This window comes from Lampris incognitus, chromosome 5 (genome assembly GCF_029633865.1).
Source record: "Lampris incognitus isolate fLamInc1 chromosome 5, fLamInc1.hap2, whole genome shotgun sequence".
Classification (NCBI taxonomy): domain Eukaryota; kingdom Metazoa; phylum Chordata; class Actinopteri; order Lampriformes; family Lampridae; genus Lampris; species Lampris incognitus.
In genome coordinates this window covers 49,457,675-49,481,342 of record NC_079215.1, presented here as the reverse complement: position 1 = coordinate 49,481,342, position 23,668 = coordinate 49,457,675, and the positions used below count along the sequence as shown (strand labels likewise).

Genomic DNA, 23,668 nt, shown 5'->3' with positions numbered 1-23,668 from the left:
AACGTGCGTTCTGGCCTGTTCTCCGTCGCTGTCTATCCATCTGATTAGCGTTCCCATCACCTCTGTCTGCATGTGTCAAGTCTGGTGTGTTTGTCTGTGAGGCTGCTTCCAACAATAACGGTGGAGACGTGTGATTGTTCTACGCTTTCTAAAGAAAGTTCTCATGTGGAAAAAATATTATTCAACCTTTATAATGGTTCACGTTAGACAGTGATAAGGCCTATTAGTGAAGGTTATTGATAAGTCTAGTGTGTGTTTGTGTGTGTGTGTGTGTGTGTGCATGTGTGCTATTATACTGGGATATGAGTGCAGTAACAGTTCCCGTATTGGTAACGATCCAACACGCTTCACAGCCTAGAACTGACCACTACAGTGGAATGAGGTGTGTGTGTGTTTGTGTGTGTGTGTGTGTGTGTGTGTAAGAGAGAAAGTGTGTGTATGTGCCTATGTGTGGGTAGGTGCATGCCTAGCCAACATGAACTTATTTGTATGTGTGTGTGTGTGTGCTACTACTGAGTAAGGGGGGGGGGGTGTTTCCTTATCTACAGGCCACAGGCAGCTTCTGAGGCTCTTATCAGCAACCACCATATTGTACGAGCACATCCTCTTGTCCAGCAGGGAGCGGAAAACTCTCCTTGCAACACAGCTCCCCAGCTCTCTCTCTCTCTTGCTCTCTCTCTCTCTCTGTCTCTCGCTCTCTCTCTCTCGCTCTCTGTCTGTCTCTCTTACCTCATATTCGCCAATACCAGAGCTCTCAGACTGCCATCCAACTAGAGCATTGTGTCTTCTCGGCGACGTGCGAAAAAGAAAGGGAGATAACAAGGAAGGAGGAGGGAGAGAGAGAGAGAGAGAGAGAGAGAGAAATATCAGAAGGTGAGAATGACATAAAGACAGGAGGACGGCATGACCAGTACTGACCACCTCCACGGTGTGAGTGTATTTACGTTTCAAGAGTAACTTCACAGTCTTATTTTTTATTTTTCTTCATAGTGTTTTATGGATCACCCACCCACATTCTGGTGAGGGATTTTTAGCACTTTCTATTTTCATTTTTCATGGCCCTAGGTTTCAGGTGGGGAGCATGAGGAGTGTGTGGGTCGCGTCAGAAGCAGTCTGGCTGGAGAGTGACGGGCGCTGACAGTCAAGTCTCGACTCCTCCGCCAGCCGCTATTGGTCGTGTGTGTGGACGCTGGCCGAGAGGTGGAGGAGATAAAGGAGCCAACATGTGCATCTGCACTCAGCTCTGGTGGATCTTACCTGACTGATACACAGACACACAGACACACACACAGACACACAGACAGACACACACACAGACAGACGGACAGCGCGTGGTGCCATGAGGAAACCGTGAGTACTGTTGTGTTTTTGGTATCCTGTCGTTTATCAGCGTTTTATCAGGACAGTTGGCTGTTTATTTCAAATGATGTATTTAAACACACACAAAAAAAAGATGCCATAGATACCATGTTCATATCTTCTGTGAAATGCTGTTAAATCTGTGCCTGGTCTGCTAACTTAAACAGCCACCAAGTGTAAAGTGGGGACAGGTCGGCTGACAGGGCGAATGACACTCAGATTAACATCACCATGCTGGTGTCCTGGTGATGGGAAGCAGAGTAACACAAGAATCAAATGCTATATCACAAGATGCGTGCCATTACTAGGGACCCCTTACGGCTCGTGTTAAATACGCCACACGTTTTGCTGAACATGTAGGACAGGGCAAAACTGCATGAGGATTTCAGTGGAAAACGGTGCAGGTAAAAGGAGAGTTTTAGCAGAGCAGAGGGAAATATCATAGAAGGATGCATAAAGACGCTCACATTTCTCAAAAATAGCGACGGGAAAGCGTTCATCAGTTAATCTGTATTTGATTTGTCCTGTGGAGTCTTATGCAATGTGCTCCCAAATATTTAAGAAAACACACATAGAAAAACTAAAACCCAAATGAAAAATACAGAATACTTTTTTTATGTTTCTTGGCTATTGTAATAAATTTAAATCATTGTTTGTACATTAGTAAAGTGGATGCATCCATTCAGAGCTGGGCATTAATCTAGTATATATATATATATATATATATATATATATATATGTGTGTGTGTGTGTGTGTATGTGTGTGTGTATCCGAGAGAGCAAAAATAAAAAAGGATTATAAACTAACGTGAATGTAAACTGTACACTATTGCAAAACAAGGAACTCTCCACAATAAATACACAACTACTGGGAAAGGGGAAAACGGGAAGAATTGCTGTTACAAAACCATTTAGTTTACAGATTTGACTAAAAACCACAATTGTCTGTCCTCTCATGCCAAATATACATAATGAACATAATGTCAGCGAGATACAAAACCAATGACAAAGTCTGATTTGGTTGGTGATAGTTGTAAAAAAAAAAAAATATATATATATATATACATACACACATATATGTACATAATATGTGTTATGATAATATATATACATATATGTATATAATATATATTATGATAATAAAGTATTATATATATTACAATATAAATGCTCAACTGAAAAACAGCCGAGAAAACCATTGCATTTCAGCATGTTATTTATCATATGAACCTCTTTGGTCGTGTTTGTGGGGTAATTTTGTCAAGCCTGAGATTGAGGTCCTTATATTTCCTCATCTTATCGTATTGTCTTTCACCATCCTTGGCTAATAATACATCATATCCATTCGGGCCTATTATCTGTCTCTTTTCCACAACAGAGTGTTCGACATCAATCCTTTGTTTACCTCTCTGGGACATTTTGAATACTTAGCAGGATTCTGACTCATATCCTAAAAACACGGACGGACATTAGGCAGACTACATCCATTCAAATCCCAGCTTCTACTGCCCAGAATGCACGCGGAGACTAACAGAGGGCATTCACCACAAAGCGGACCGGGAGAACTTCCCCAACCTTTGCACTCCGCCCCAGAGGTCGTGTCACAGAGTTAACGCAGCGTTTACTCGCACCCCCACGCAGAGAGACAAACTCACGACACCTGACGGACCCCCAGGCGACAGGTGATAATGGTGGACCAGACTCAGCCGCAGAGTGTCAGTAGGCACCAGCAATAAACACATTACTCGAGACAGACTGATGTAAACAGACCCCTCAGACTCGGGACCCTTGGACCGCTGAGAGGGGTGATGGATGCTGTGTGGACCAGCAAGAGAACACACGCAAAGTTTTAACTGAGGTAACGCAGCAGAATCACACATATCCTGTGGGACGCCGACACCGTGGCAAAGGAAATAGAGGAGGAGCACAGGTGACTGAATGAAAGACCCACACACAGTAAATACAGACGGGGTTTGCAAGGGTACATGAATACGTCACTCTCTCCAACACACACACACATACATACAGGTGGAGTACAAACACTGACATAGACACTGACCAGTACAGACACTGGCTAAACGTCGAAGAGCAGCATAGAGGAAGAGAGGCTCGGTACTGGCGATACCATGATGGAGAAGTTGAACCCCACTGGTCTGCCTGACTCACCCTCTGACCCGCCTCGTCCATCCTCTTCCTCTTCCTCCGCCTCCACAGAGAGGCAAAATCCCTTCCAGGACCGGCCTTTAGCTTCCCCGGACTGTCTGAGCAGTCCACATCCGGCTAACCTCAAAGAGCTCAAGGGAGAAACCAAGGTCTCACTTCAGACCCCCGTCACCACCATCACAGCAATACCTAGTGACCGTGCAGATGTCACGCCTGATGACATCGAGATGGAGGAGGGAGAGCAAGGAGGGCCATCCGCCGCTGATGCTGATTGCTCACCGATGCTCTCCTCTCCGCCTCCTCTTCTGCCTGCGCCAACCACGGTCCCCCCTCCTGTCTCCACCGCTCCTCTCCCTTTGTTCTCTTCATCCTCTACCTCTTCTATGGCTCCGCAAATCCCTCCACACATCCCTGTCATCAGCCTCGGTCACAGTAAACCCCCTCTGCCCCTTCCCAACACTCCTTTGACTGCTCTGCACCCGATTCCTACCCGTCTTCACGGGCCCCACGGGGACCCCCGCCTCACCCAAGTCAACTCCCTGCCAGCAGCTGGCCCCGGAGGCCCTTCAGCTCCCTCCACGGGACCCCTGACGTCCCATCAGTACCTGCCTCCACACCCCTTCTTCACCAGGTGAGCATTTGTGTTGTTAGACTTCCCCCTTTTACTGCTGATAGTAATGCAGAATAATGGGGAAGGGGTGGTGGGGTGGATAAAGAGGAGGGCTGCTGATTTCAGAGTAGACATGAGTTAATATTAGCCATACTGCCACAGATTTCTATGCACTTGTTGGTGGAATTTACGTATATAGACCATAAAAAGCAATTCTGATTAAGTATCTGTGGGTTCTGTTTAATTTAACCTGGGCCAGAAAGGTTTCATAAGAGTCAGATACAGGGTTCTGCATCATGACTTATGATTTACAACATCATTTAATAGTCTGGCAAAAATTCCCAACATTAAAAGATATGTCAAATGAGTCAGATTAAGCCCTTTAAATCTCACTCTATGTTTTGCCAGGGGAGATTCCGGTAAATATACTTTAAAACAGGGTAGAACATGGCTTCCTGAAATCGTGCGACATCTTTCAGTTATGATAACAGCTCGCCATTAGTGCAGCCAAGTTTCTGTTTCATGTGAAACTTTAATAGTTGTATCTTCATGACTTCCCATGGAGATCCACAGTGGCTGTTATACATGGCAGATATGGGGGGAGCATTTCTGAAGTTGAGCACAACATACATGCTATAGGATCCAGCAGTTCTCATGTAATGTGAATTGGGAACATTAAACCGGCCTGTGCTCATCAAAAAGCAGAAGATGACATTTTAAACGTACCCACTTTTAAACGTGGCTACTATATTTGGTAGGGCTGCAATAACACAGGCTCCAACCAACGTTAAAATTTGAAAGAAGAACCAAGCAGCCGAAACTCATTTAGACGCATAAAGCTGGCAGCTCATGAAGAGAGGCATTTTGAAACGGCGTTTATCGAAGCTCTTCCACCACTCATCCATCCTACGTCGGTGATCCAAGAAGGGTTTTCTAAACGATTTCCCTTGGGAGGGAAACCACAGAGCATCACAAGCACAGCAAGTATGCAAAGAATGTAGGACTTCTGTGATGGCTCCGTCCATCTATAGCTTTCCCCCATCTGTCATGTAGATCTGAAAACAAGGTTTCTACCACCCTCGTTCTCATCAGCGCTAGCCGGAAACAATCTATTTTATCCCGCAGAAGTCAAATCGGTGTGTAACCAGGCTTAATTGGACTGGGCTCCGTCTGTGGACGCACGCTCAATCAACGCCACCAGGATATTCACACTACTGCTAATGACTTGCACTGCCCTCCTGCCAGCTTTATTCATCCTCCAGGATTTCTCTCAAATTGGAAATCATTTGGGAGGTTATTTTCACATAGACGCGTTTTATTTTCTCGATTTACTGCTTTGAACCTTACCAAAATAACACTTCTTGTCCATTTCCATGCGCCTCTCTCTGCCCCCCCCCCCTACTCAATGTCTCTCCAGTTCTTACCTCGGGCCCTCTACCAACTACGGGATCTTTGCCAACAGCCGGATCAAGAGACGACCCTCCTCACACTTTGAAATGGAGCTCAACGATTGTGAGTTTCTCTGTGTCCAAGCTGGACTTTGCATCTGATCGAACGATATATCGATAAATCGAGATCAATATCAATACTAGCCCAACCAGGTCCATTTATATGTGTGTGGTGGTATAATTAAGGCTGGACAATAAATTCAGTATTATCATATATCATCTTTTAATGGTATCGCATCAATGAAATTCTGATATTTTCATATCATGACACAAAATGTTTGTGTCTAAATTAAGGATAAAGAGACTCTATTACATGCCTCTATTTGATATCGATACTTTACATTACTAAAAGGTTCAATGCGATGAACCTAATTGGATCCTTAAACATGGTATTTTTGCATATCGGGATATTTTCCTTATTGCCAAGCACAAGGTGTAACTGCAAAATATGGCCTGTAGAATATGCTTAGTTTGCACGCTTACAGGCCATGTCTCTGTGTGCATCTGCCAGGCCCTCCTCAGAAGCTAGCTCGGCGCGTCTTCACCAACAGCCGTGAGCGATGGCGACAGCAGAATGTAAACGGGGCTTTCTTGGAGCTCAGAAAGCTCATCCCCACACACCCGCCGGACAAGAAGCTCAGCAAGAACGAGGTCCTCCGCCTGGCCATGAAATACATCAACTTCCTGGTCACGCTCCTCAAAGACCAATCCCAGGACAAGACAAGGACTTCCTGTGAGGACGAGGCCAAGAGGGAGAGCACCAAGGACGGCTTGGACGGCAATGATCTGAACCCCCTTTTCCATTGTAACACTCCACCTCCTTCCCACCGGCCCCCGCCTGCCTCGGCCCGGCCTCTCAGAGACTCAACCGAATCGGTCACTAGCCTGGCCAATTCCCCGGCCACCTCCAGTTGCTATGGCGACACAGACAGTGAGGAGAGCTTCGGGGCAAAAGCCTCACTGGTGATGACGACCCACGGGATTCTGGGAAAGGTCAAAGGGCAGATAAGGATGGTGGCAGCTACTAATGATGAGCGATGACATCATCGCTGGACGTTACACAAAGAGGTGTGCCAACTGTCGGAGGTTAAATGTCAAACTGACAACAGAGGAACGTGACTCACAACTGTGGTGAGATGTTAAAGACATAGAAGCTGGTGTGGTTCTCTCTCCTGCAGTCCATGGCAGTGCTGCGGGCTCAGCCATTAAGATGTGTGAATAAGTGTGAAGAAGAGATGACTTTTGCATCTTGTGAAATTTTGTGGTTTTAACTGCCATTTGCCCCTTTTCAAGTGACATAAGTGTGACGTGTGTTAAGTGTGGTTCTCTGTGGGGTTGTTTTGTAGGATCACAGTGTAAATCCGAGCAGCGTGGTGAGACAGTGATTGTGAATACAGAGGTGTGCGTGCCATGAAAAGCGAGGCTGTCTAGAACATGGTGAATATGTAATGATAGTGAAACACCCAGAACAGGTTCTTGCAGACTAGATTAGCACAATATCTCAAGGTTTGCCTCAGATTTACCTCAGCAACAAAGTCACAGATTTTTTAACATACATCTAACCTTCTAATTACTGCCTAAACAGGAAACACACACATGAAAAACTATTTTTCCCTCTCTAGAAAATTGTAAAAGAGGTTACAACTGTGCTATAAAGGGTTAAATCCCCATCTTAAACTCCTGTCTAGCTCCAGTAATCAGTATGTTGTTAACAGTCTCGCTGCCCTGAAGTGAAATAACACCGTGTACTGGCCTGTGTTCATTAAACCCATGTGGCAGTTTTTGATGCTCCTATTGTTCTGGTATTTCTTGTTAGACACGCGGGGGTGAAGATCCCGCCCTGGTTTCAGCGGACATTGTGACACACTCGTACCAGACAAAAATAAAACATGTTTTAGTTTGCTGTTCCTTATTTGACATCCTCTTATTGCACTCCGAAGACTAGCTTATGTCAGCACAATTTCTCAACACCTCCAATTGTTTCGCTGTTTGCAGCTTAGGGGCACGCAAACATAGTTTTGCAGCATTAAGTGACTGTGAGGCTCAGCTGCAGACTGCAGAAGGAACATGTCAGTAAAACTGGTTCATGAATGAATGAAACCATGTAGTTGTACATAAACACTCTTAAGTTGGCTTCTTTTTTTTAACACACTATATGATGGCACAGAAAGGGAAAGAAATAATTAAAAGTGAGCCGGCTGGATAAGTGGAGAACACCACCTTAAAATGTGATGAATACCTCCAACCTTGTTGCTAATTTGGGCGGCACAGTGGCACAGTGGTTAGCGCAGTGGTTAGCGCTGTTGCCTCTCAGCAAGAAGGTCCTGGGTTCGAACCCCGGGGTTGTCCAACCTTGGGGAGTCATCCCAGGTCGTCCTCTGTGGAGTTTGCATGTTCTCCCCGTGTCTGCGGTGGGTTTTCTCCGGGTGCTCCGGTTTCCTCCCACCATCAAAAAAGACATGCATGTTAGGGTTAATACTCCTGTCTGTGCCCCTGACCGAGGCAAAGGAAAGAAGAACTGGAGTTGGTCCCCGGGTGCTGCACGGCGGCTGCCCACTGCTCCTAGCTACACAGCTAGGATGGGAGCGTAATTTCCCCACGGGGGTTCACTAAAGTATCTCAAAATCAAAATCAAAAATCAAACGACGGCTACCATTCAGGATCCAGATAATCATTTAATCCATCACCAGACGTCAGATTTAGGAGATGAGCTGAAGCCTTTCACAGTGCTGCTGCTCACCAACGTCACAGATTGATCATCATTTTAACAATGCAGCAGGGAAAACACCCTTACCATCCATTCCATCCATTATCCAAACCGCTTATCCTGCTCTCAGGGTCGCGGGGATGCCGGGGCCTATCCCAACAGTCATTGGGCGGACCCTGGCCAGGCCGCCAGACCACCACAGGGCAGGCTTATTTTTAGCATTGAAAAAAATTAAATGATTTCCTATATGCAGTATATATGAAAGACTGAAATGTCAAAATACAATGTATATTCTACCATGATACAATGTAGCCTTACCACATCAGTAAATTAAAAAAAAGAAGAAAACAGTATTTGTGATGCAACACACTGCAGCCGGTCATAGCTATAACGTGACATTACACCGAGAATATTGACCATGGAAAAACGGCTGGCGCTCTCCCCACCGTTCCATGAGGTGTTTGGTTTTGCAGGGGCAGTGTGTGTGTGTGTGTGTGTGTGTGAAGATCCTCAACTGTGGAGAATCGGGGTGAGTGAGACGATGCGTGCTTTCACACCGCGTCTACACCCAAGAAACGGCGTGTCTGCCGAGTGGATGTGGTGACGGGCTGGCAATAGGATGAAGTAAGAATGGTTGGTGTGTGCGGTTGGGGGTGAGGGAGGTTGGGGTGGATGTGGGTATAGATTTTAGAGGGGTGCAGTACAGAACAGGGTGATGGCGGGGGGTGGAGGGGGCAGTGTCACACAGAGCTGTGTGGTAGAGTTGGTGTCCTCTCGGCTGCCTGTCTCTGTCAGGTGGCCAGGAAACGCCTACAGTTAGTGCTGTCTCATTGACTGTCCAACGAGTTTCCTTTGGCGTTGGGGTGGGTTGGGGGGTTGGAAAATGGTTATGTGTGTGTGCGCGTGCACAGAGGTGGAGATGTGGGTTTGCGGTGGTAAACACAGCATGGAAGGAGGGAGAGAAGCAACGGGGGAGGGAGGGAGGGGAGGGGAAAAAAACGGCCATGGAGGTGTTCTTAGCAGCTCTGTACACCCGGTCCTGCACTGTACAACAATGCTGCCACCATCGCCTCTGCTCGGCAGCATTGCACCGTGGCATCTGCGGCATGCCATGTGGCACTCTCCCCTCCACAATCACCGGTACCACAAAGAGGTCAGATACTAAGACAGGGTCATGGACTTCTGGGCTGATAGGGAGTTGCAGTTTTTGCAGAGATAATTGAAAGGCACATCAGGATCATGTGTTGGTACGCTGTCTAGGCGTATTCTGATGGATGAGTGCATGTTATATTTGGGGCACTGTTAAAGTGTGTTGCTGGAAAATGGAAAGCACAGAGGAGCTGAATAAATTGTCCCTGGAATAAAAACAAGGCTTAACGCACACTGAAGAAATACAGACAATAAATAAATCCAGGCCGCTCCGAACAGTCCCGTTTTCATAGGATGAAAACACAAACAGAAAGGATGAACGGCTTTTTCCAAGTTACGACTTGATGGCAAATTCACCTCAAATATCGTTTTAATCTGTGATAAAATAATCATTTTTACAGTGGTACATTTTCAAAGTAGAGTTGGATATACAGTTTGATTGAGATGGGTTTAAAGCCCGACAGTTTGTTTATACTGGTGGCTGATCAGCTCCGATGATCAGTTTATGGGGCAAATGGAGGGGGGGGGCTGTACTGGGGTGTAGACCTGCTCTCCATGTCCCCCTGATACAAAGAGGCCCTGCAGAGTAATGCCAAACGACCTGGGACTGAGAGATAACGCCAACCCCCCCCCCCCACACACACACACACACACACACACACACACACCCGCTGGCCTACAGAGAGCTGCTGTGTTGCAGCATTCGGTCACATGGGTGCAGGGCCACAATGGAAGCCAATGGGCATAGATTTAAGCCTGAAGGTTTTTGAATCCGGGTAGTTTTAGTTTGGTTGAGAGGAAGACATCTGAATAAATTGCAGCTAACATTCAATGTGGGAAGGAATGACAACTAAAAGGATGGCTTACAGTTACTGTTCATAGTCCAGTTTATACTCTTTGTCCCTGTGAAGCCCTCATTCATCCATTGGAGTGGCAGACAGTAACTATAATGCACTCAAAGCACTGGTGGCAATCTAAAAACAGACAAGTTAACGCAAACAACAATAAAAAAAGATCTTGAAATTTAGGGTTATTTAATAGAGGCAGCAAGGAAATGACGTGAGGGGAACTGTGTTCAAGTAGCACCTCTCTTTGCTGATCAATGTTGCAGGAAAAGGCGGATTCTCTCCGAAAAATAACTTGTCACATTTCGATAATAAATCCAAGGTTGAATTTCTCACTCACATTAAGAAATCAAGTTGAGAGAAAAAAAAAAGACAGAAATAAAACAATAACATTGTGCAAAGCTTTGGATCCCCCCCCCCCCGCCCCAAAAAAAGCTTTGGTTGAATAGATGTGAATGCCAAGCGTTAAAAATGTAAATATGATGTAAATTGGTCACCATGTTACAACTTCAACACTTTTTTTGTAGTGCCGTTTAGCAATTAGAGAATACCTGGCTAAATCAATAATCACATACCTTGTACAAATATACATTTTTTTAATGAGCTTCGTTTCATGTTGGAATATTATTGGCCAATAAGAAAGAGTTGTACATAATGTTTGACATATCCAAACCAGGTTAACTAGTGCTTAAATTATTATTATTATTATTATCATCATCATTATTTTTATTATCATTATTATTATTATTATTATTAAATACACACTAGCTGAGTTTCTCTTTTAACAAGGAATTTATTTCAATTTAATCTTCATTTTGTAAATTCGAGCCAATTAAAAGCTTCCCTCGCTGTCAGATAGGGAGACATACATATAGACAAAGTAAGTTTCCACTATCTCAATGTGACATTCATTGTGGTGAGACAACAAATTTGGATTAATTATTTGTAGGGGCTAAAAAGTCAAAATAAACGTGAAAGCAATTTTTTGCTTGCTGTTGTTTTTGTTAAATTTGATATATGGATGACCCATTGAACCCAAAATTAATTTGGAGTGGTCTTACATTTGTTCATCCATTTTCTCTCTAGTCGCCCTCTGCTCACCTAGTTTCTGTCATTCTGCTTTCAACATCTTCTCTCCACCTCTTACCAGAGATGCCACCCCTTTTTCCACCGTTTTCCCTGCGTCTGTTGCAGCATCACCCAACTCCTCCCGTGTGGGAGTTTTACTGAGTTTCCGTCTGCCTACTTCACTTATCAGAGATCCAGCAGCCCCCCCCACTGCTCCCCCTATCACCCCCCCGAAAAATACCCCGAGCACCAGACCCAGCACTGCACCCACTATGACTACCTTCGGTACTTTTTCAGCACCAGTCCTGATTTTCTCCCATGTTGAGCTTTCTGCCACCATTTTGACCCCGGCCTTGGCCCCAGATCCCACTTTTCCCCACATGGGACTCTGAGCTACATTTTTTGCTCCGGACCCAATTCCAGAACCAACCCACGCCGATCTGTCGGCCATGATTTTGACTCCAGATTTAGCTCTGGATCCTACCTTGCCCCACATTGGACTTTGTGCCAAAGCCTTGGCCCCAGATCCAACCCACATGGAACTGTCTGCGACCAATTTGGCTCCAGATTTTGCACCTGACCCGACCGTTTCCCACATGGGACTCGATGCCACCCTCTTTGCTCCCGATCCGACCCATTGAGAGTTGTCAGTCATCACCTTTGGAACATTTGCTCCTAACTTCTTCCATGCAGAACTATCAGCCACCATTTTTTGTACACTTTTTGTCCCCTTACCAACTTTTTCCCACATTGGACTAGTTGCCACTGTCTTTGCCCCTTCACCAACCCACACAGAGCTATCGGCCAACATCTTAGGAAGCATCTTTGCTCCAGAGCTCAATTTTTCCATCATAGAACGAATGAGCGAAGGGGACAACGTGGAGGGTGAAATAGGAGCAAGACTCTCCAGATTCATGGTGCTTACGTTCCTCTCTGCCTCATCCCTTGCTTCCTCCATCTCATGCTCTCTCACTTCCTCTTCCTCCTCTTCTTCTGCTTCCAGGAGGCGTGGCATGGTGGGATGGTGCAACCATGTTTTGGCACCAAAATGTCTGTCAACCTCCACTCTTTCCTGTTCTGAATTCCCCCTCCTCTCCTTCGCTATCTCCATCTGCCTCTGCCTCACCCTGTTCTCAGCTTCTTGAAAGGCAGGACAGGAGTAACACTGCCCTCCTCCTTCTCGAACCGCCTGCTCCACCTTCTCCAGCAGCTCTTCCACGTTCCTTCGCTCATCCTCACCCTCTCCCCTCTCCAAAATGTGAAACCGGTCGCCGCACTTCTCCACCAGTTTCAACAGATCCCCCCGCTGACTGGCAATATATGCCTCCACGCTGCCCTGTACCACCTTCCCGCTTGCCCTCAGTTGGTCTGCATGCGTGAAGAGGACCAGGGTGTGTGTCCGGACCGCCTCAGGGCCAAAAACTGCCTCGAGGGCCCCCAGGGCCTGCATCTCCATCTTTGCAGGCTGATCTATGGGGATGCACAGGAGAAAGCTGTGGGGGCCGGGGGTGGACAGGGCAATGCAGGAAGAGATCTGAGCCCGCACCTCGCCTGGCGTACGCTCCGAGTTGAACCAGTCTGGGGTGTCCACTACTGCCATCTAGTGGTAAGGGGAGATAAAAAAAAGATGAAGAATGATAAAGATTAAGAGAGAGGAAAAAATAGAAAGAGGAATTCATGTTTAAGGCTTAAGAATACACATTACGATTTTAAAAAGTGGGTACCACTTTACAATAAGGCATATGTTTGTAAAGGGTTTGTGAGTTGTTACTAATTACTTTATCAATGTTAATAACTCAATATTTAATAATGCCTTATAACTCAATATTCATTAATGCGTTTTAAATCTGTAATTAGGTGTTGTAATTCTATAAATAATATGAGGTTAATAAAAAGACTTTCTGGGTTGCCAGGTTGGGATTCACATTTTATTGATATGACACAGCCTCCATAGACATTCAGTCAGAAGCCAATGAGGACTGCTGATACACATTCTCAGCAAGCAACGAGCAAGTAATATTTTTTGGTTTGTTTTTTTGGATTTTCCCCCTTTTTCCCCCCAATTGTATCTAGCCAATTACCCCACTCTTCCGAGCCATCCCTGTCGCTGCTCCACCCCCTCTGCCGATCCGGGGAGGGCGGCAGACTACCACATGCCTACATGTGGAGTTGCTTGCCGCTTCTTTTCACCTGACAGTGAGGAGTTTTACCAGGGGGACGTAGCGCGTGGGAGGATCATGCTATTCCCCCCAGTCCCCCCCCCCCGAACAGGCGCCCCGACCAACCAGAGGAGGCGCTAGTGCACCGACTAGGACACATACCCACATCCGGCTTCCCACACGCCGACAAGGCCAATTGTGTCTGTAGGGACGCCCGACCAAGCCTGAGGTAACACAGGGATTCGAACTCTCCCCATGTGTGTTCCCAAGCTAGCAACCTCAAAAGTCTTTCTGTTAATGCGTTATAAAATATTATTACTGATTCATTTATTCATTATCCAAACCGCTTATTCTTACTCGGGTTGCAGGATGCTGGAGCCTATCCCAGCAGTCACTGGGCAGCAGGCGGGGAGATACCCTGGGCAGGCCGCCAGGCCATCACAGGGCCAACACACACACACACACACACACACACACACACACACACACACACACACACACACACACACACACACATTCACACCTAGGCACAATGTCATATGACCTACATGTCTTTAGACTGTGGGAGGAAACCGGAGCACCCGGAGGAAACCCACACAGACATGGAGAGAACATGCAAACTCCACACACGATGATGACCCAGGACAACCCCCAAGGTTGGACTACTCTGGGGCTCGAACCCAGGGCCTTCTTGCTTAGAGGCGACCGCACTAACCACTGCGCCACTGAGCCACTATTACTGATTCGTAACACATTAATAAATGAGTTATAACCAATGGAGTAATTAGTAACCACTTATAACTCGGTCATAAAGTAAGCCTTATTGTAAAGTGCTATCAAAACCTGTCATGATTATAAACATAAATGAATAAAGGTTTACATAAATTCTGACCTTCCTTCCTGCAACCACAGCTCTCTTTTTCTCACACTCCAGAGTGACGGATGTCAGGCTGTCCGGGCACGACGTAAACGCCTCCTGACCCAGGATGCTGTTCCCTGCTGCACTCTTCCCTGCTCCAGACCGGCCAAGTAAAACCAGACGCAGTTCTGGAGAGGAGGAGCAGGAGGAGAAGATGGACGACCGTGGAGAGAGGACAGTGGGAGAAGCCCCTGGAGAAATTTGCTCCTCGAAGCTGTTGACTGAATGGTGAACTGAGAAAGACGAGGAGAAAATCTGGAGTTTAGTACTGGAAACCAAGTGGAGGTTACCGAAACTGGAAATATTTGGTGAAGTTACCCACTGACAAAGTAGTGTGCTGTTATGTGATACAACAGGGATTGGATTTCCCCCTTACTTACAAGTAGTGGTCATTTTCTTTGCTGGTTCGACCTCCCACAGTTTTGGGAGTATGGCACCATCTACAGGGTGGGGGGGGGGAGGAGTTATGAAAGCTGCACATCTTCTTTGTGCTCAAGATTACCACTGTTCAAAGAGTAACATCATAAACAGCTATGCTGCCTGCCCCTTTGTCATCTTTGAAAGATGCTCACAAACAGGACAGGTTCAGGAGGAGGGGTGTGGGGAGGGGGGTGACCGACAATTATAGGGGAGTGAGTTGGGTTGGGATTAGGCTATCTCTCCGGTCGGGGTGAAGGGTAACATTTACACTTTTTTGCATGTGTGACGTGCCTGTGGACAAAAGTACTTGGACCCATAAGCATTCAGGGCTGCAGTCCTATGGCAGAGTTCAACCAGCAGGAGCACAATGCCATCATCGTGTCATTATTATTATCGCAGAAAATACAGATATCATATTTGCAAAGAAATATTGAGATTTCATACAGCACTGATAACTTTCAAGCCATGTCTGTCAATTCTTCGCTCAAAAAAAAAAACAAAAAAACCCCATCCTATTTAAATGTGCAATCGCCCTTTAAAGCAAAGGCTATCTCCTTTTCATTTTTTTCACTGTACCGTGACACAAAATGTGAGGCAGAGAAATGTCATTGAAGCATTGTTTTAATTTAACACACTATTGGTATTGGTATTTACCTGAATTTACTCTGAAACTAGAACTCTTCGTGGCCTGCGGGGCGCTGTCGTTTTGTAGCTCTGCATATGATGGTGACTCGGACGCTGCAGCTGAACACAGTCCGGCACTCCTTGGGTCCACGCTCACGCTCTCCTCCATTTTGTCCCCTTCCTCTTCTCTCCTCTTTTCCAAGGGATTGGTGTCATCGTATTCCTGTCTTCCTCCTCTGTTCCTCAGAGTCTCTGTGTTTGTGATGTGACCCGACTCCATGGGCGGCTCTTGCTTTTCCGCCACCTTAACTTTGTACCTCTCCCTGAGTTCTTGCTCTCGTTCTTTTACGAGTTTCTCCATCTCTCTCTTTTGGGTTGTTTCCATGTAGCAGCCTCCATTTTTCTGTACAATGTTCTCCACCTATAAATAAGATAAACATGCGCTTTAGTTTAGTGAGAGACAAGAGCCCAAAAAGGATCACACAACATTGTCACCCACTGTCACACATAGCACAAATCTGCACAAGTTCCGGAGACTACCAATCCAAGTAAAAGTCGGCAACTCCCGGCAAAACTACCAATGAATTAAAGCTACAATGCTGGAGATTTACATGCAAACAAATGTTTCTTTTCGGTTACTCTCAACTGTTGGCATAAGACAGTAGCTAATCCATCCATCCATCCATCCATCCATTATCCAAGCCACTTATCCTACTCAGGGTCGCGGGGATGCTGGAGCCTAGCCCAGCAGTCATTGGGCGGCAGGAGGGGAGACACCCTGGACAGTCCGCCAGGCCATCACTGGGCCCACACACACACACACACACACACACACACACACATACACACATACACACACATACCCATCTAGGGTCAATTTATGACTGATTCACCTGACCTACATGTCTTTGGGCGGAAACCGGAGCACCCGGAGCAAGCTCACATAGACACGAGGAGAACATGCAAACTCCACACAGAGGACGACCCGGGACGACCCCCAAGGTTAGACTACCCCGAGGCTCGAACCCAGGACCTTCTTGCTGTGAGGCGACCGCGCTAACCACTGCGCCACGCAAGCTAATCCATGAATATCCAAATCATAACATTTTTTGTAGTTGCTCATTTTAATCACCACTGTTAGTTAGGTTGGACTTTACTGGGAAAATGGATATGTTGTGTTGTGTGTCTTCAACACAGAACAGCAGTCTTAAGTGAAAGAATAAAACAGGTATCAGCAAGTGTGAAGACAAAGCAAAGCTGTTGTAGCTGAGAAGCAGATATGGCAGAGCAAGCTCCTAAAGCATCAGTTGCATTGACTGATGCATGAGCACTTGCAACTGATGGGGGAGGTGGAGACAGCTGCATTTCACATGGATCTCTGGGATTTGGAGTGTTTAAAACACAAACACAATTATCACATATCACCATGGGTGTCATCAACTTAAACAGAAATGCCAGTTTTTAACATTGTAGCTTTAAACAAGGTATATAAACTGGTACTGGAGCCACCTCTTATTCAAAATATAGATGCAACTTTGGTCGTACTGGGCAGCTAGGCATGTGTGACTGTGTGTAACTTGCGGAAATTTGTGTGTTGCTGAGAAGGAGAACTCAGGCTCTCCAAAATTCCCAGGTTGAATAAGTTAAAAAAAAAAAAGATCCTTCACATATAGTCACAGGACATCTTACCAACTTAGATATACACAGCACAACACAATAAAATAACTTCAAAATGTACTATCAAAGGGCTTTTCAAAACCCAATCACAAAGTGCTTCACAACAAAAGCAGTAACTCAACATTGTTTGACTATGAAATTACTGCCCCTTTTCCACTACATGGTACCGGCTCAACTCGACTCGACTTTTTCATTTTCCATTACTGGAAAGCACGGGCATTTTGGTAACTATTACCACTTTTCTGGTACCACCTTTGTCGAGTTCCAAAAAAACCAGAGCAGGTACCAGAATCAATGCAGGCCAGCTACACTGAGGGGCTACTGTTACGGTAATGGAAAACGACACTCTGTGAATCGAGTCGAGTCGGGTTGAGTCAAGTTGAGCCAGTACCATGTAGTGGAAAAGGGGCATAAGTAGCCTGGTGAAGTAAGAATCCAGACAGGATGCAAAAAAACTATGCTGAGCTCTTTAATTTAGACTTTATTATATGAAAATTGAATTAATGATTTCGAAAATTCAAGGATGTAAATTAAACAAAAATCTACATCTCAAAATAAAATACTAGTGCATAAAAAACAGCAGTGGTTCTCTGTCCTATACAAAACATCACAGACAATATCACATTAATCTATCCATCCATCCATCCATCCATCCATCCGAACCGCGTATCCTGCTCTCAGGGTCGTGGGGATGCTGGAGCCTATCCCTGCAGTCACTGGGTGGCAGACGGGGAGACACCCTGGACAGGCTGCCAGGCGATCACACAGGGCCCAAACACACAAACACACACACACACACACACACACACACACACACACACACACACACACACACACACACACACACACACACACACACACACACACACACACACACACATTCATACCCAGGGGCAATTTAGTATGGCCGATTCACCTGACCTACATGTCTTTGGACTGTGGGGGGAAACCGGAGCACCCAGAGGAAACCCACGCAGACACGGGAAGAACATGCAAACTCCACACAGAGGATGACCCGCGATGACCCCTAAGGTTGGACTACTCCGGGGCTCAAACCCGGAACCTTCTTGCTGTGAGGCGACCATGCTAACCACTAGGCCACCATTCACAATTATACATATCACAAAACTGACATAGCAATCTTTCCATGAAAATATTCTGTGAATAATGCATTACCCAGCCACTGAGGATGCACAAGCCAGTGTATTCTTAGTGCTGGTCCCAAGCTCGGATAAATGGGGAGTGTTGCGTCAGAAAGGGCATCCGTCGTAAAATCTTTGCCAAATCAAATATGCGGATCATAAATCAGATTTCCATACCAGATCGGTCGAAGCCCGGGTTAACAATGACCGCCACCGGTACTGTTGGCCAGCAGGGTGCTGGTGGAAACTATGCTACTGTTGGGCGAAGGAGAAGGAGAGGGGGAAGCCATGTCCAAAGACAGTGGGAGAGGAGGAAGGGTAAGAGCATGGAGGTGAGGGTCAGAACTTTGAATGTTGGCACTATGACTGGTAAAGGGAGAGAGCTGGCTGATATGATGGAGAGAAGGAAGGTAGATATACCGTGTGTGCAAGAGACCAGGTGGAAGGGGAGTAAGGCCAGGGACCTTCGGAAGTGGGTTCAAACTCTTCTACCATGCGGCGAATGGGAGAAGAAATGGGGTAGGGGCAATTCTGAAGGACGAGTGTCAAGAGTGTGCTGGAGGTGAAAACAGTGTCGGACAGAGTGATGAGTATGAAGCTGTAAATCGAAGGTGTATTGCTGAATGTTATCAGCGCATATGCCCCGCAAGTTGGATGTGAGATGGAAGAGAAAGAAGAATTCTGGAGTGAGTTGGGTGAAGTGGTGGAGAGGGTACCCAAGGAGGAGAGAGTGGTGATTGGAGCGGACTTCAATGGGCATGTTGGTGAAGGGAACAGAGGTGATGAGGAGGTGATGGGTAGGTATGGTGTCAAGGAGAGAAATGTGGAAGGACAGATGGTGGTGGATTTTGTGAAAAGGATGGAAATGGCTGTGGTGAATACATATTTCAAGAAGAGGGAGGAACACAGGGTGACATACAAAAGTGGAGGAAACTGCACACAGGTGGAATATATCTCATGTAGAAGCCATGATCTAAAAAGGGTTGAAGACTGTAAGGTGGTGACAGGGGAGAACATAGCTAGTCAGCACTGGAAGGTGGTCTGTAGGATGACTTTGGAGACCAAGAAGAGGAAGCGAGTGAAGGCAGAGCTGAAGCTCAAATGGTGGAAGTTGAAGAAGGAAGACTGTTGTGTGGAGTTCAAGCAGGAGTTAAGACAGGCACTGGGTGGTAGTGAAGAGTTGCCGGATGGCTGGGCAACCACTGCAGAAATAGTGAGGGAGACTGCTAGGAAGGTACTTAGTGTGTCATCAGGACAGAGGAAGGAAGACGAGGAGACTTGGTGGTGGAATGAGGAAGTACAGTAAAGTATACAGAGGAAGAGGCTGGCAAAGAAGTGGGATGGTCAGAGAGTTGAAGAAAGTAGACAAGAGTACAAGGAGATGCAGCGTAAAGTGAAGAGAGAGGTGGCAAAGGCAAAGGAAAAGGCTTATGGTGAGTTGTATGAGAGGTTAGACACAAAGGAAGGAGAAAAGGACTTGTACCGATTGGCTAAACAGAGGCACTGAGATTGGAAGGATGTGCAGCAAGTTAAGGCGATCAAGGACAGCGATGAAAATGTGCTGACAAGCGAGGAGAGTGTGCTGAGAAGGTGAGAAGGTAGAAGGAGTACTTTGAAGGGCTGATGAATGAAGAAAATGAGAGCGAGAGAGAGAGAGAACGTTGGATGATGTAGGGATAGCGAATCAGGAAGTGCAGTGGGTTAGCAAGGAGGAAGAAGTGAGGGCAGCTATGAAGAGGATGAAGAGTGGAAAGGCAGTTGGTCCCGATGACATACCTGTGGAGGCATGGAGATGTTTAGGAGAGATGGCAGTGGGTTTTTTAACTAGATTGTTTAACACAATCTTGGAAAGTGAGAGATGCCTGAGGAGTGGAAAAGAAGCATACTGGTACCGATTTTTAAGAACAAGGGTGATGTGCAGAACTGTAACAACTACAGAGGTATAAAGTTGATCAGCCACAGCATGAAGATATAGGAAAGAGTAATAGAAGCTAGGTTAAGAGGAGAGGTGATGATTAGCGAGCAGCAGTATGGTTTCATGCTATGAACCATCACTACAGATGTGATGTTTGCTTTGAGAATGTTGATGGAGAAGTAGGGAGAAGGCCAGAAAGAGTTACATTGTGTCTTTGTGGATTTAGCGAAAGCATATGACAGGGTGCCAAGAGAGGAGGTGTGGAATTGTATGAGGAAGTCAGAGGTTGCAGAGAAGTATGTAAGAGTGGTGCAGGATATGTATGAAGGAAGTGTGACAATGGTGAGGTGTGTGGTTGGAATGACAGATAAGTTCAAGGTGGAGGTGGGATTACATCAAGGATCGGCTCTAAGCCCTTTCTCGTTTGCAATGGTGATGGACAGGTTGATGGACGAGATCAGGCAGGAGTCTCCGTGGACTATGATGTTTGCGGATGACATTGTGATCTGTAGCAAGAGTAGGGTGCAGGTTGAGGAGAGCCTGGAAAGGTGGAGGTATGCACTAGAGAGAAGAGGAATGAAAGTCAGTAGGAGCAAGACGGAATACATATGCATGAATGAGAGAGAGGACAGTGGAATGGCGAGGATGCAAGGAGTAGAGGTGATGAAGGCATATGAGTTTAAATACTTGGGGTCAAATGTCCAAAGTAACAGGGAGTGCAGAAGAGAGGTGAAGAAGAGAGTGCAGGCAGGGTGGAGTGGGTGGAGAAGAGTGTCAGGAGTGATTTGCGACAGAAGGGTACCAGCAAGAGTTGAAGGGAAGGTTTACAAGATGGCTGTGAGACCAGCTATGTTATATGGTTTGAAGACAGTGGCACTGACGAAAAGACAGGAGGCGCAGCTGAAGGTGGCAGAGTTGAAGATGCTAAGATTTTCATTGGGAGTGGTGAAGAAGGACAGGATTAGGAATGAGTATATTAGAGGGACAGCTCAGGTTGAACGGTTTGGAGACAAAGCAAGGGAGGCAAGATTGAGATGGCTTGGACATGTGTGGAGGAGAGATGCTGGGTATATTGGAAGAAGGATGCTGAATATGGAGCTGCCAGGGCAGAGGAAAGCCAAAGAGGAGGTTTATGGATGTGGTGAGAGAGGACATGCAGGTGGCTGGTGTGACAGAGGAAGATGCAGAGGACAGGAAGAGATGGAAATGGATGAGCCGCTGTGGCGACCCCTAAAGGAAGCAGCCGAAAGTAGTATTAATCAAATCTAGCCCAATGTGGGCATCCACCACCAAAATGACTGATAACTTAAAAATGAGAGCTCCTCTAATTCCAATAGCTGAAACTTGTTTAGTCCACCTTGGCCTTGTCACATACCTTTTCAAACAGAGCGCGGACCTGCTCCCTGTCCTCTCGACGGCGGTTATTGATGATATGGTATCTCCCCCCACAGCGCTCGATGACCTCTCTGAGGCCTGGGTCCTCCCCCTGCAGGTAAGCCTATGGAACAGTCCGTATGTATGAATTCGAAGTAGTCTGCTCCTTTACCCAGTGATTCATCTGTCCACATTTTACACTGGGGATATCGAGTTTCTCCTGAGAGGGTAGCAGGGTTGGGAAGGTCTAGCGGCCCATAGTGAAATCAAGAGCACAAAGACAACACACTGCAGAGGCTGAATCTGCAGTCATTGGACTTAAGGCCAGAATAATCAACCTCTGGGTTGGTGCTGGGGAAAACACATCCAGTAGTGTTCCTCAACCTCCCACCAGCGATCCCTGAACCACCTGCAAAGACTAAATCTCCACCCTTTTTTTTGGCTTACTCTAGGCTAAAATCTGAGGGAAGATTCCTTCTGATTTGTGCTTTTAAAGCTCTGAACTGATGTTATTTCTGGTTTTCTGTGCAATAAAGCAAGGGGGTACCCATGCAAAAGTTACATCAAGCAAGTAGCTGAAGCTCTCCTGACAATTGTTATTGTAGTTGGTGTCCCTATAATAATAATAATAATATTTCAAACACCCACATTAGTAAAGACTGTAGCTTCTCCCCATGCTTTAATAAGGATTAAAATGTTGGCTTGTGCATAAGACTATAGCTGGCTGCCCTATATTAATGAAGACCGGCAGTTAGGCACCTTCAGAAATACAGATAATAGGCGGGGGCTGTACATCAATACTGTATTCCCCCCCCTTTTTCTCCCAATTGAATTTTGGCCAACTACCCCACTCTTCCGAGCCATCCCGGTCACTGCTCCACCCCCTCTGCCGATCCGGGGAGGGCTGCAGACTACCACATGCCTCCTCCCATACATGTGGAGTCACCAGCCGGTTCTTTTCACCTGACAGTGAGGAGTTTCGCCAGGGGGACATAACACATGGGAGGATCACGCCATTCCCCTCAGTTCCCCTTCCTCCCCAAACATGGACTCCAACCAACCAGAGGAGGCGCTGGTGCAGCAACCAGGACACATACCCACATCCGGCTTCCCACCCGCAGACATGGCCAATTGTCTGTAGGGGCGCCCGACCAAGCCAAAGGTGACACGGGGATTCAAACTGGCAATCCCAGTATTGGTAGGCAACGAAATAGACTGCCACACCACCCGGTTGCCCGATCAATACTGTATTTTTGATTCCCTGCAACAGTGACATCTATGGCATTCAGAAGTTCAGAAAGAGCCTTCTTTCAATAAGGTCCATAAGACTTTGGTCCGGTGACCTTTTTCCATTTTCAATTGTGCCTCTGCAAAGCCTTGCCCCCGATCCTTTGGGGACCCCTGGAGGCTATTTGCCCCATTTGTCCCAGTATTTCAGCCAGTGCTGTACCTGCTCTGTCTGGCCCATCAGGTAGTCCCCACAGGTCAGCAGGACCAGGGTGTGACGCAACACCCCTTCCCCAAACACTTCCTCCAGCTCCCTCGGCACTCTGCCCTCGACCTGGCAAAATCACAAAAAGGAAGGGAGGAGCTTCTTCACAAATTCCCCCCTTCTACATAGACATGGATATTTGTAAAGGGAGGAACAAACTATTCGTATTCAACTATTGGATGAGTTCAGGACAACACAGTTTGAGCCACAGTGAAAGCAAAAATATCACTTTGGGAATCATGGGTGTCTACAACAACCAACCTCTGTGAACTGGCCCACTGGAACCAGCAGCAGAAAGGCATGTGGGCCAGGCGCCGCCAGCGCCAACGACTGCTCCGTCTCGTTCCTCACGTTAATGTCCATGTGCCCACCATACCAGTACCACCTGGGAGCCTCCACCAGGGTCAGCCTCCTGCCCTCAGAGATGCCCTGCCGAACCTGGCAGCTCCTGGAGGAATCAGGGGAGGAGATGGGGGACAGCTGGTTCAAGATGGTGTCTCCCGAAGCGGTCTTCCCACAGCCGATGGTCCCTAAAAGGACAAGCCTCAGCTCTGGAAGAGAGGACCCATACAGACTGCCCCTAAGGTGTTCAGTCAT

General features: G+C 46.6%; 2 protein-coding genes across 4 annotated transcripts; one reads left to right on the top strand and one right to left on the bottom strand.

Moving 5' to 3' along the window:
* Positions 1-620: 620 nt before the first annotated feature.
* On the top strand, positions 621-7,490 carry lyl1 (LYL1 basic helix-loop-helix family member). 3 transcript variants are annotated; one of them, XM_056280350.1, is made up of 5 exons: positions 621-873; positions 1,066-1,350; positions 2,738-4,153; positions 5,550-5,644; positions 6,092-7,490. In XM_056280350.1, exons 3-5 carry the CDS (start codon positions 3,486-3,488, stop codon positions 6,619-6,621), a joined length of 1,293 nt encoding a protein of 430 aa, XP_056136325.1. In that variant the 5' UTR covers positions 621-873; positions 1,066-1,350; positions 2,738-3,485; the 3' UTR covers positions 6,622-7,490. The 3 variants fall into 3 exon arrangements, with proteins under 3 accessions (XP_056136325.1, XP_056136323.1, XP_056136324.1); XM_056280348.1 differs by having other exon boundaries at positions 621-930; XM_056280349.1 differs by lacking the exons at positions 621-873; positions 1,066-1,350 and having other exon boundaries at positions 2,097-4,153.
* Positions 7,491-10,851: 3,361 nt separating this feature from the next.
* Positions 10,852-23,668, bottom strand: LOC130113027 (uncharacterized). The gene is made up of 6 exons (XM_056280543.1): positions 23,333-23,668; positions 23,030-23,140; positions 21,581-21,703; positions 15,502-15,892; positions 14,401-14,798; positions 10,852-12,949 (listed from the first exon to the last, which is right to left on the bottom strand). The coding sequence occupies exons 1-6, from the start codon at positions 23,666-23,668 to the stop codon at positions 11,393-11,395; spliced, it is 2,916 nt and encodes a 971-aa protein (XP_056136518.1). The 3' UTR covers positions 10,852-11,392.

Bases quoted from the DNA above. Each gene is read 5' to 3' on its own strand.
- LOC130113027 (XM_056280543.1), bottom strand. From the start codon at position 23,668: ATGACTGAACACCTTAGGGGCAGTCTGTATGGGTCCTCTCTTCCAGAG. The intron at 23,141-23,332 runs GTTGGTTGTTGT...TGATTTTGCCAG, and splicing joins CAGTGGGCCAGTTCACAGAG to GTCGAGGGCAGAGTGCCGAG. The intron at 21,704-23,029 runs GTACAGCACTGG...ACTGTTCCATAG, and splicing joins TGATGGGCCAGACAGAGCAG to GCTTACCTGCAGGGGGAGGA.
- lyl1 (XM_056280350.1), top strand. From the start codon at position 3,486: ATGATGGAGAAGTTGAACCCCACTGGTCTGCCTGACTCACCCTCTGAC. The intron at 4,154-5,549 runs GTGAGCATTTGT...ATGTCTCTCCAG, and splicing joins CCACACCCCTTCTTCACCAG to TTCTTACCTCGGGCCCTCTA. The intron at 5,645-6,091 runs GTGAGTTTCTCT...TGCATCTGCCAG, and splicing joins TGAAATGGAGCTCAACGATT to GCCCTCCTCAGAAGCTAGCT.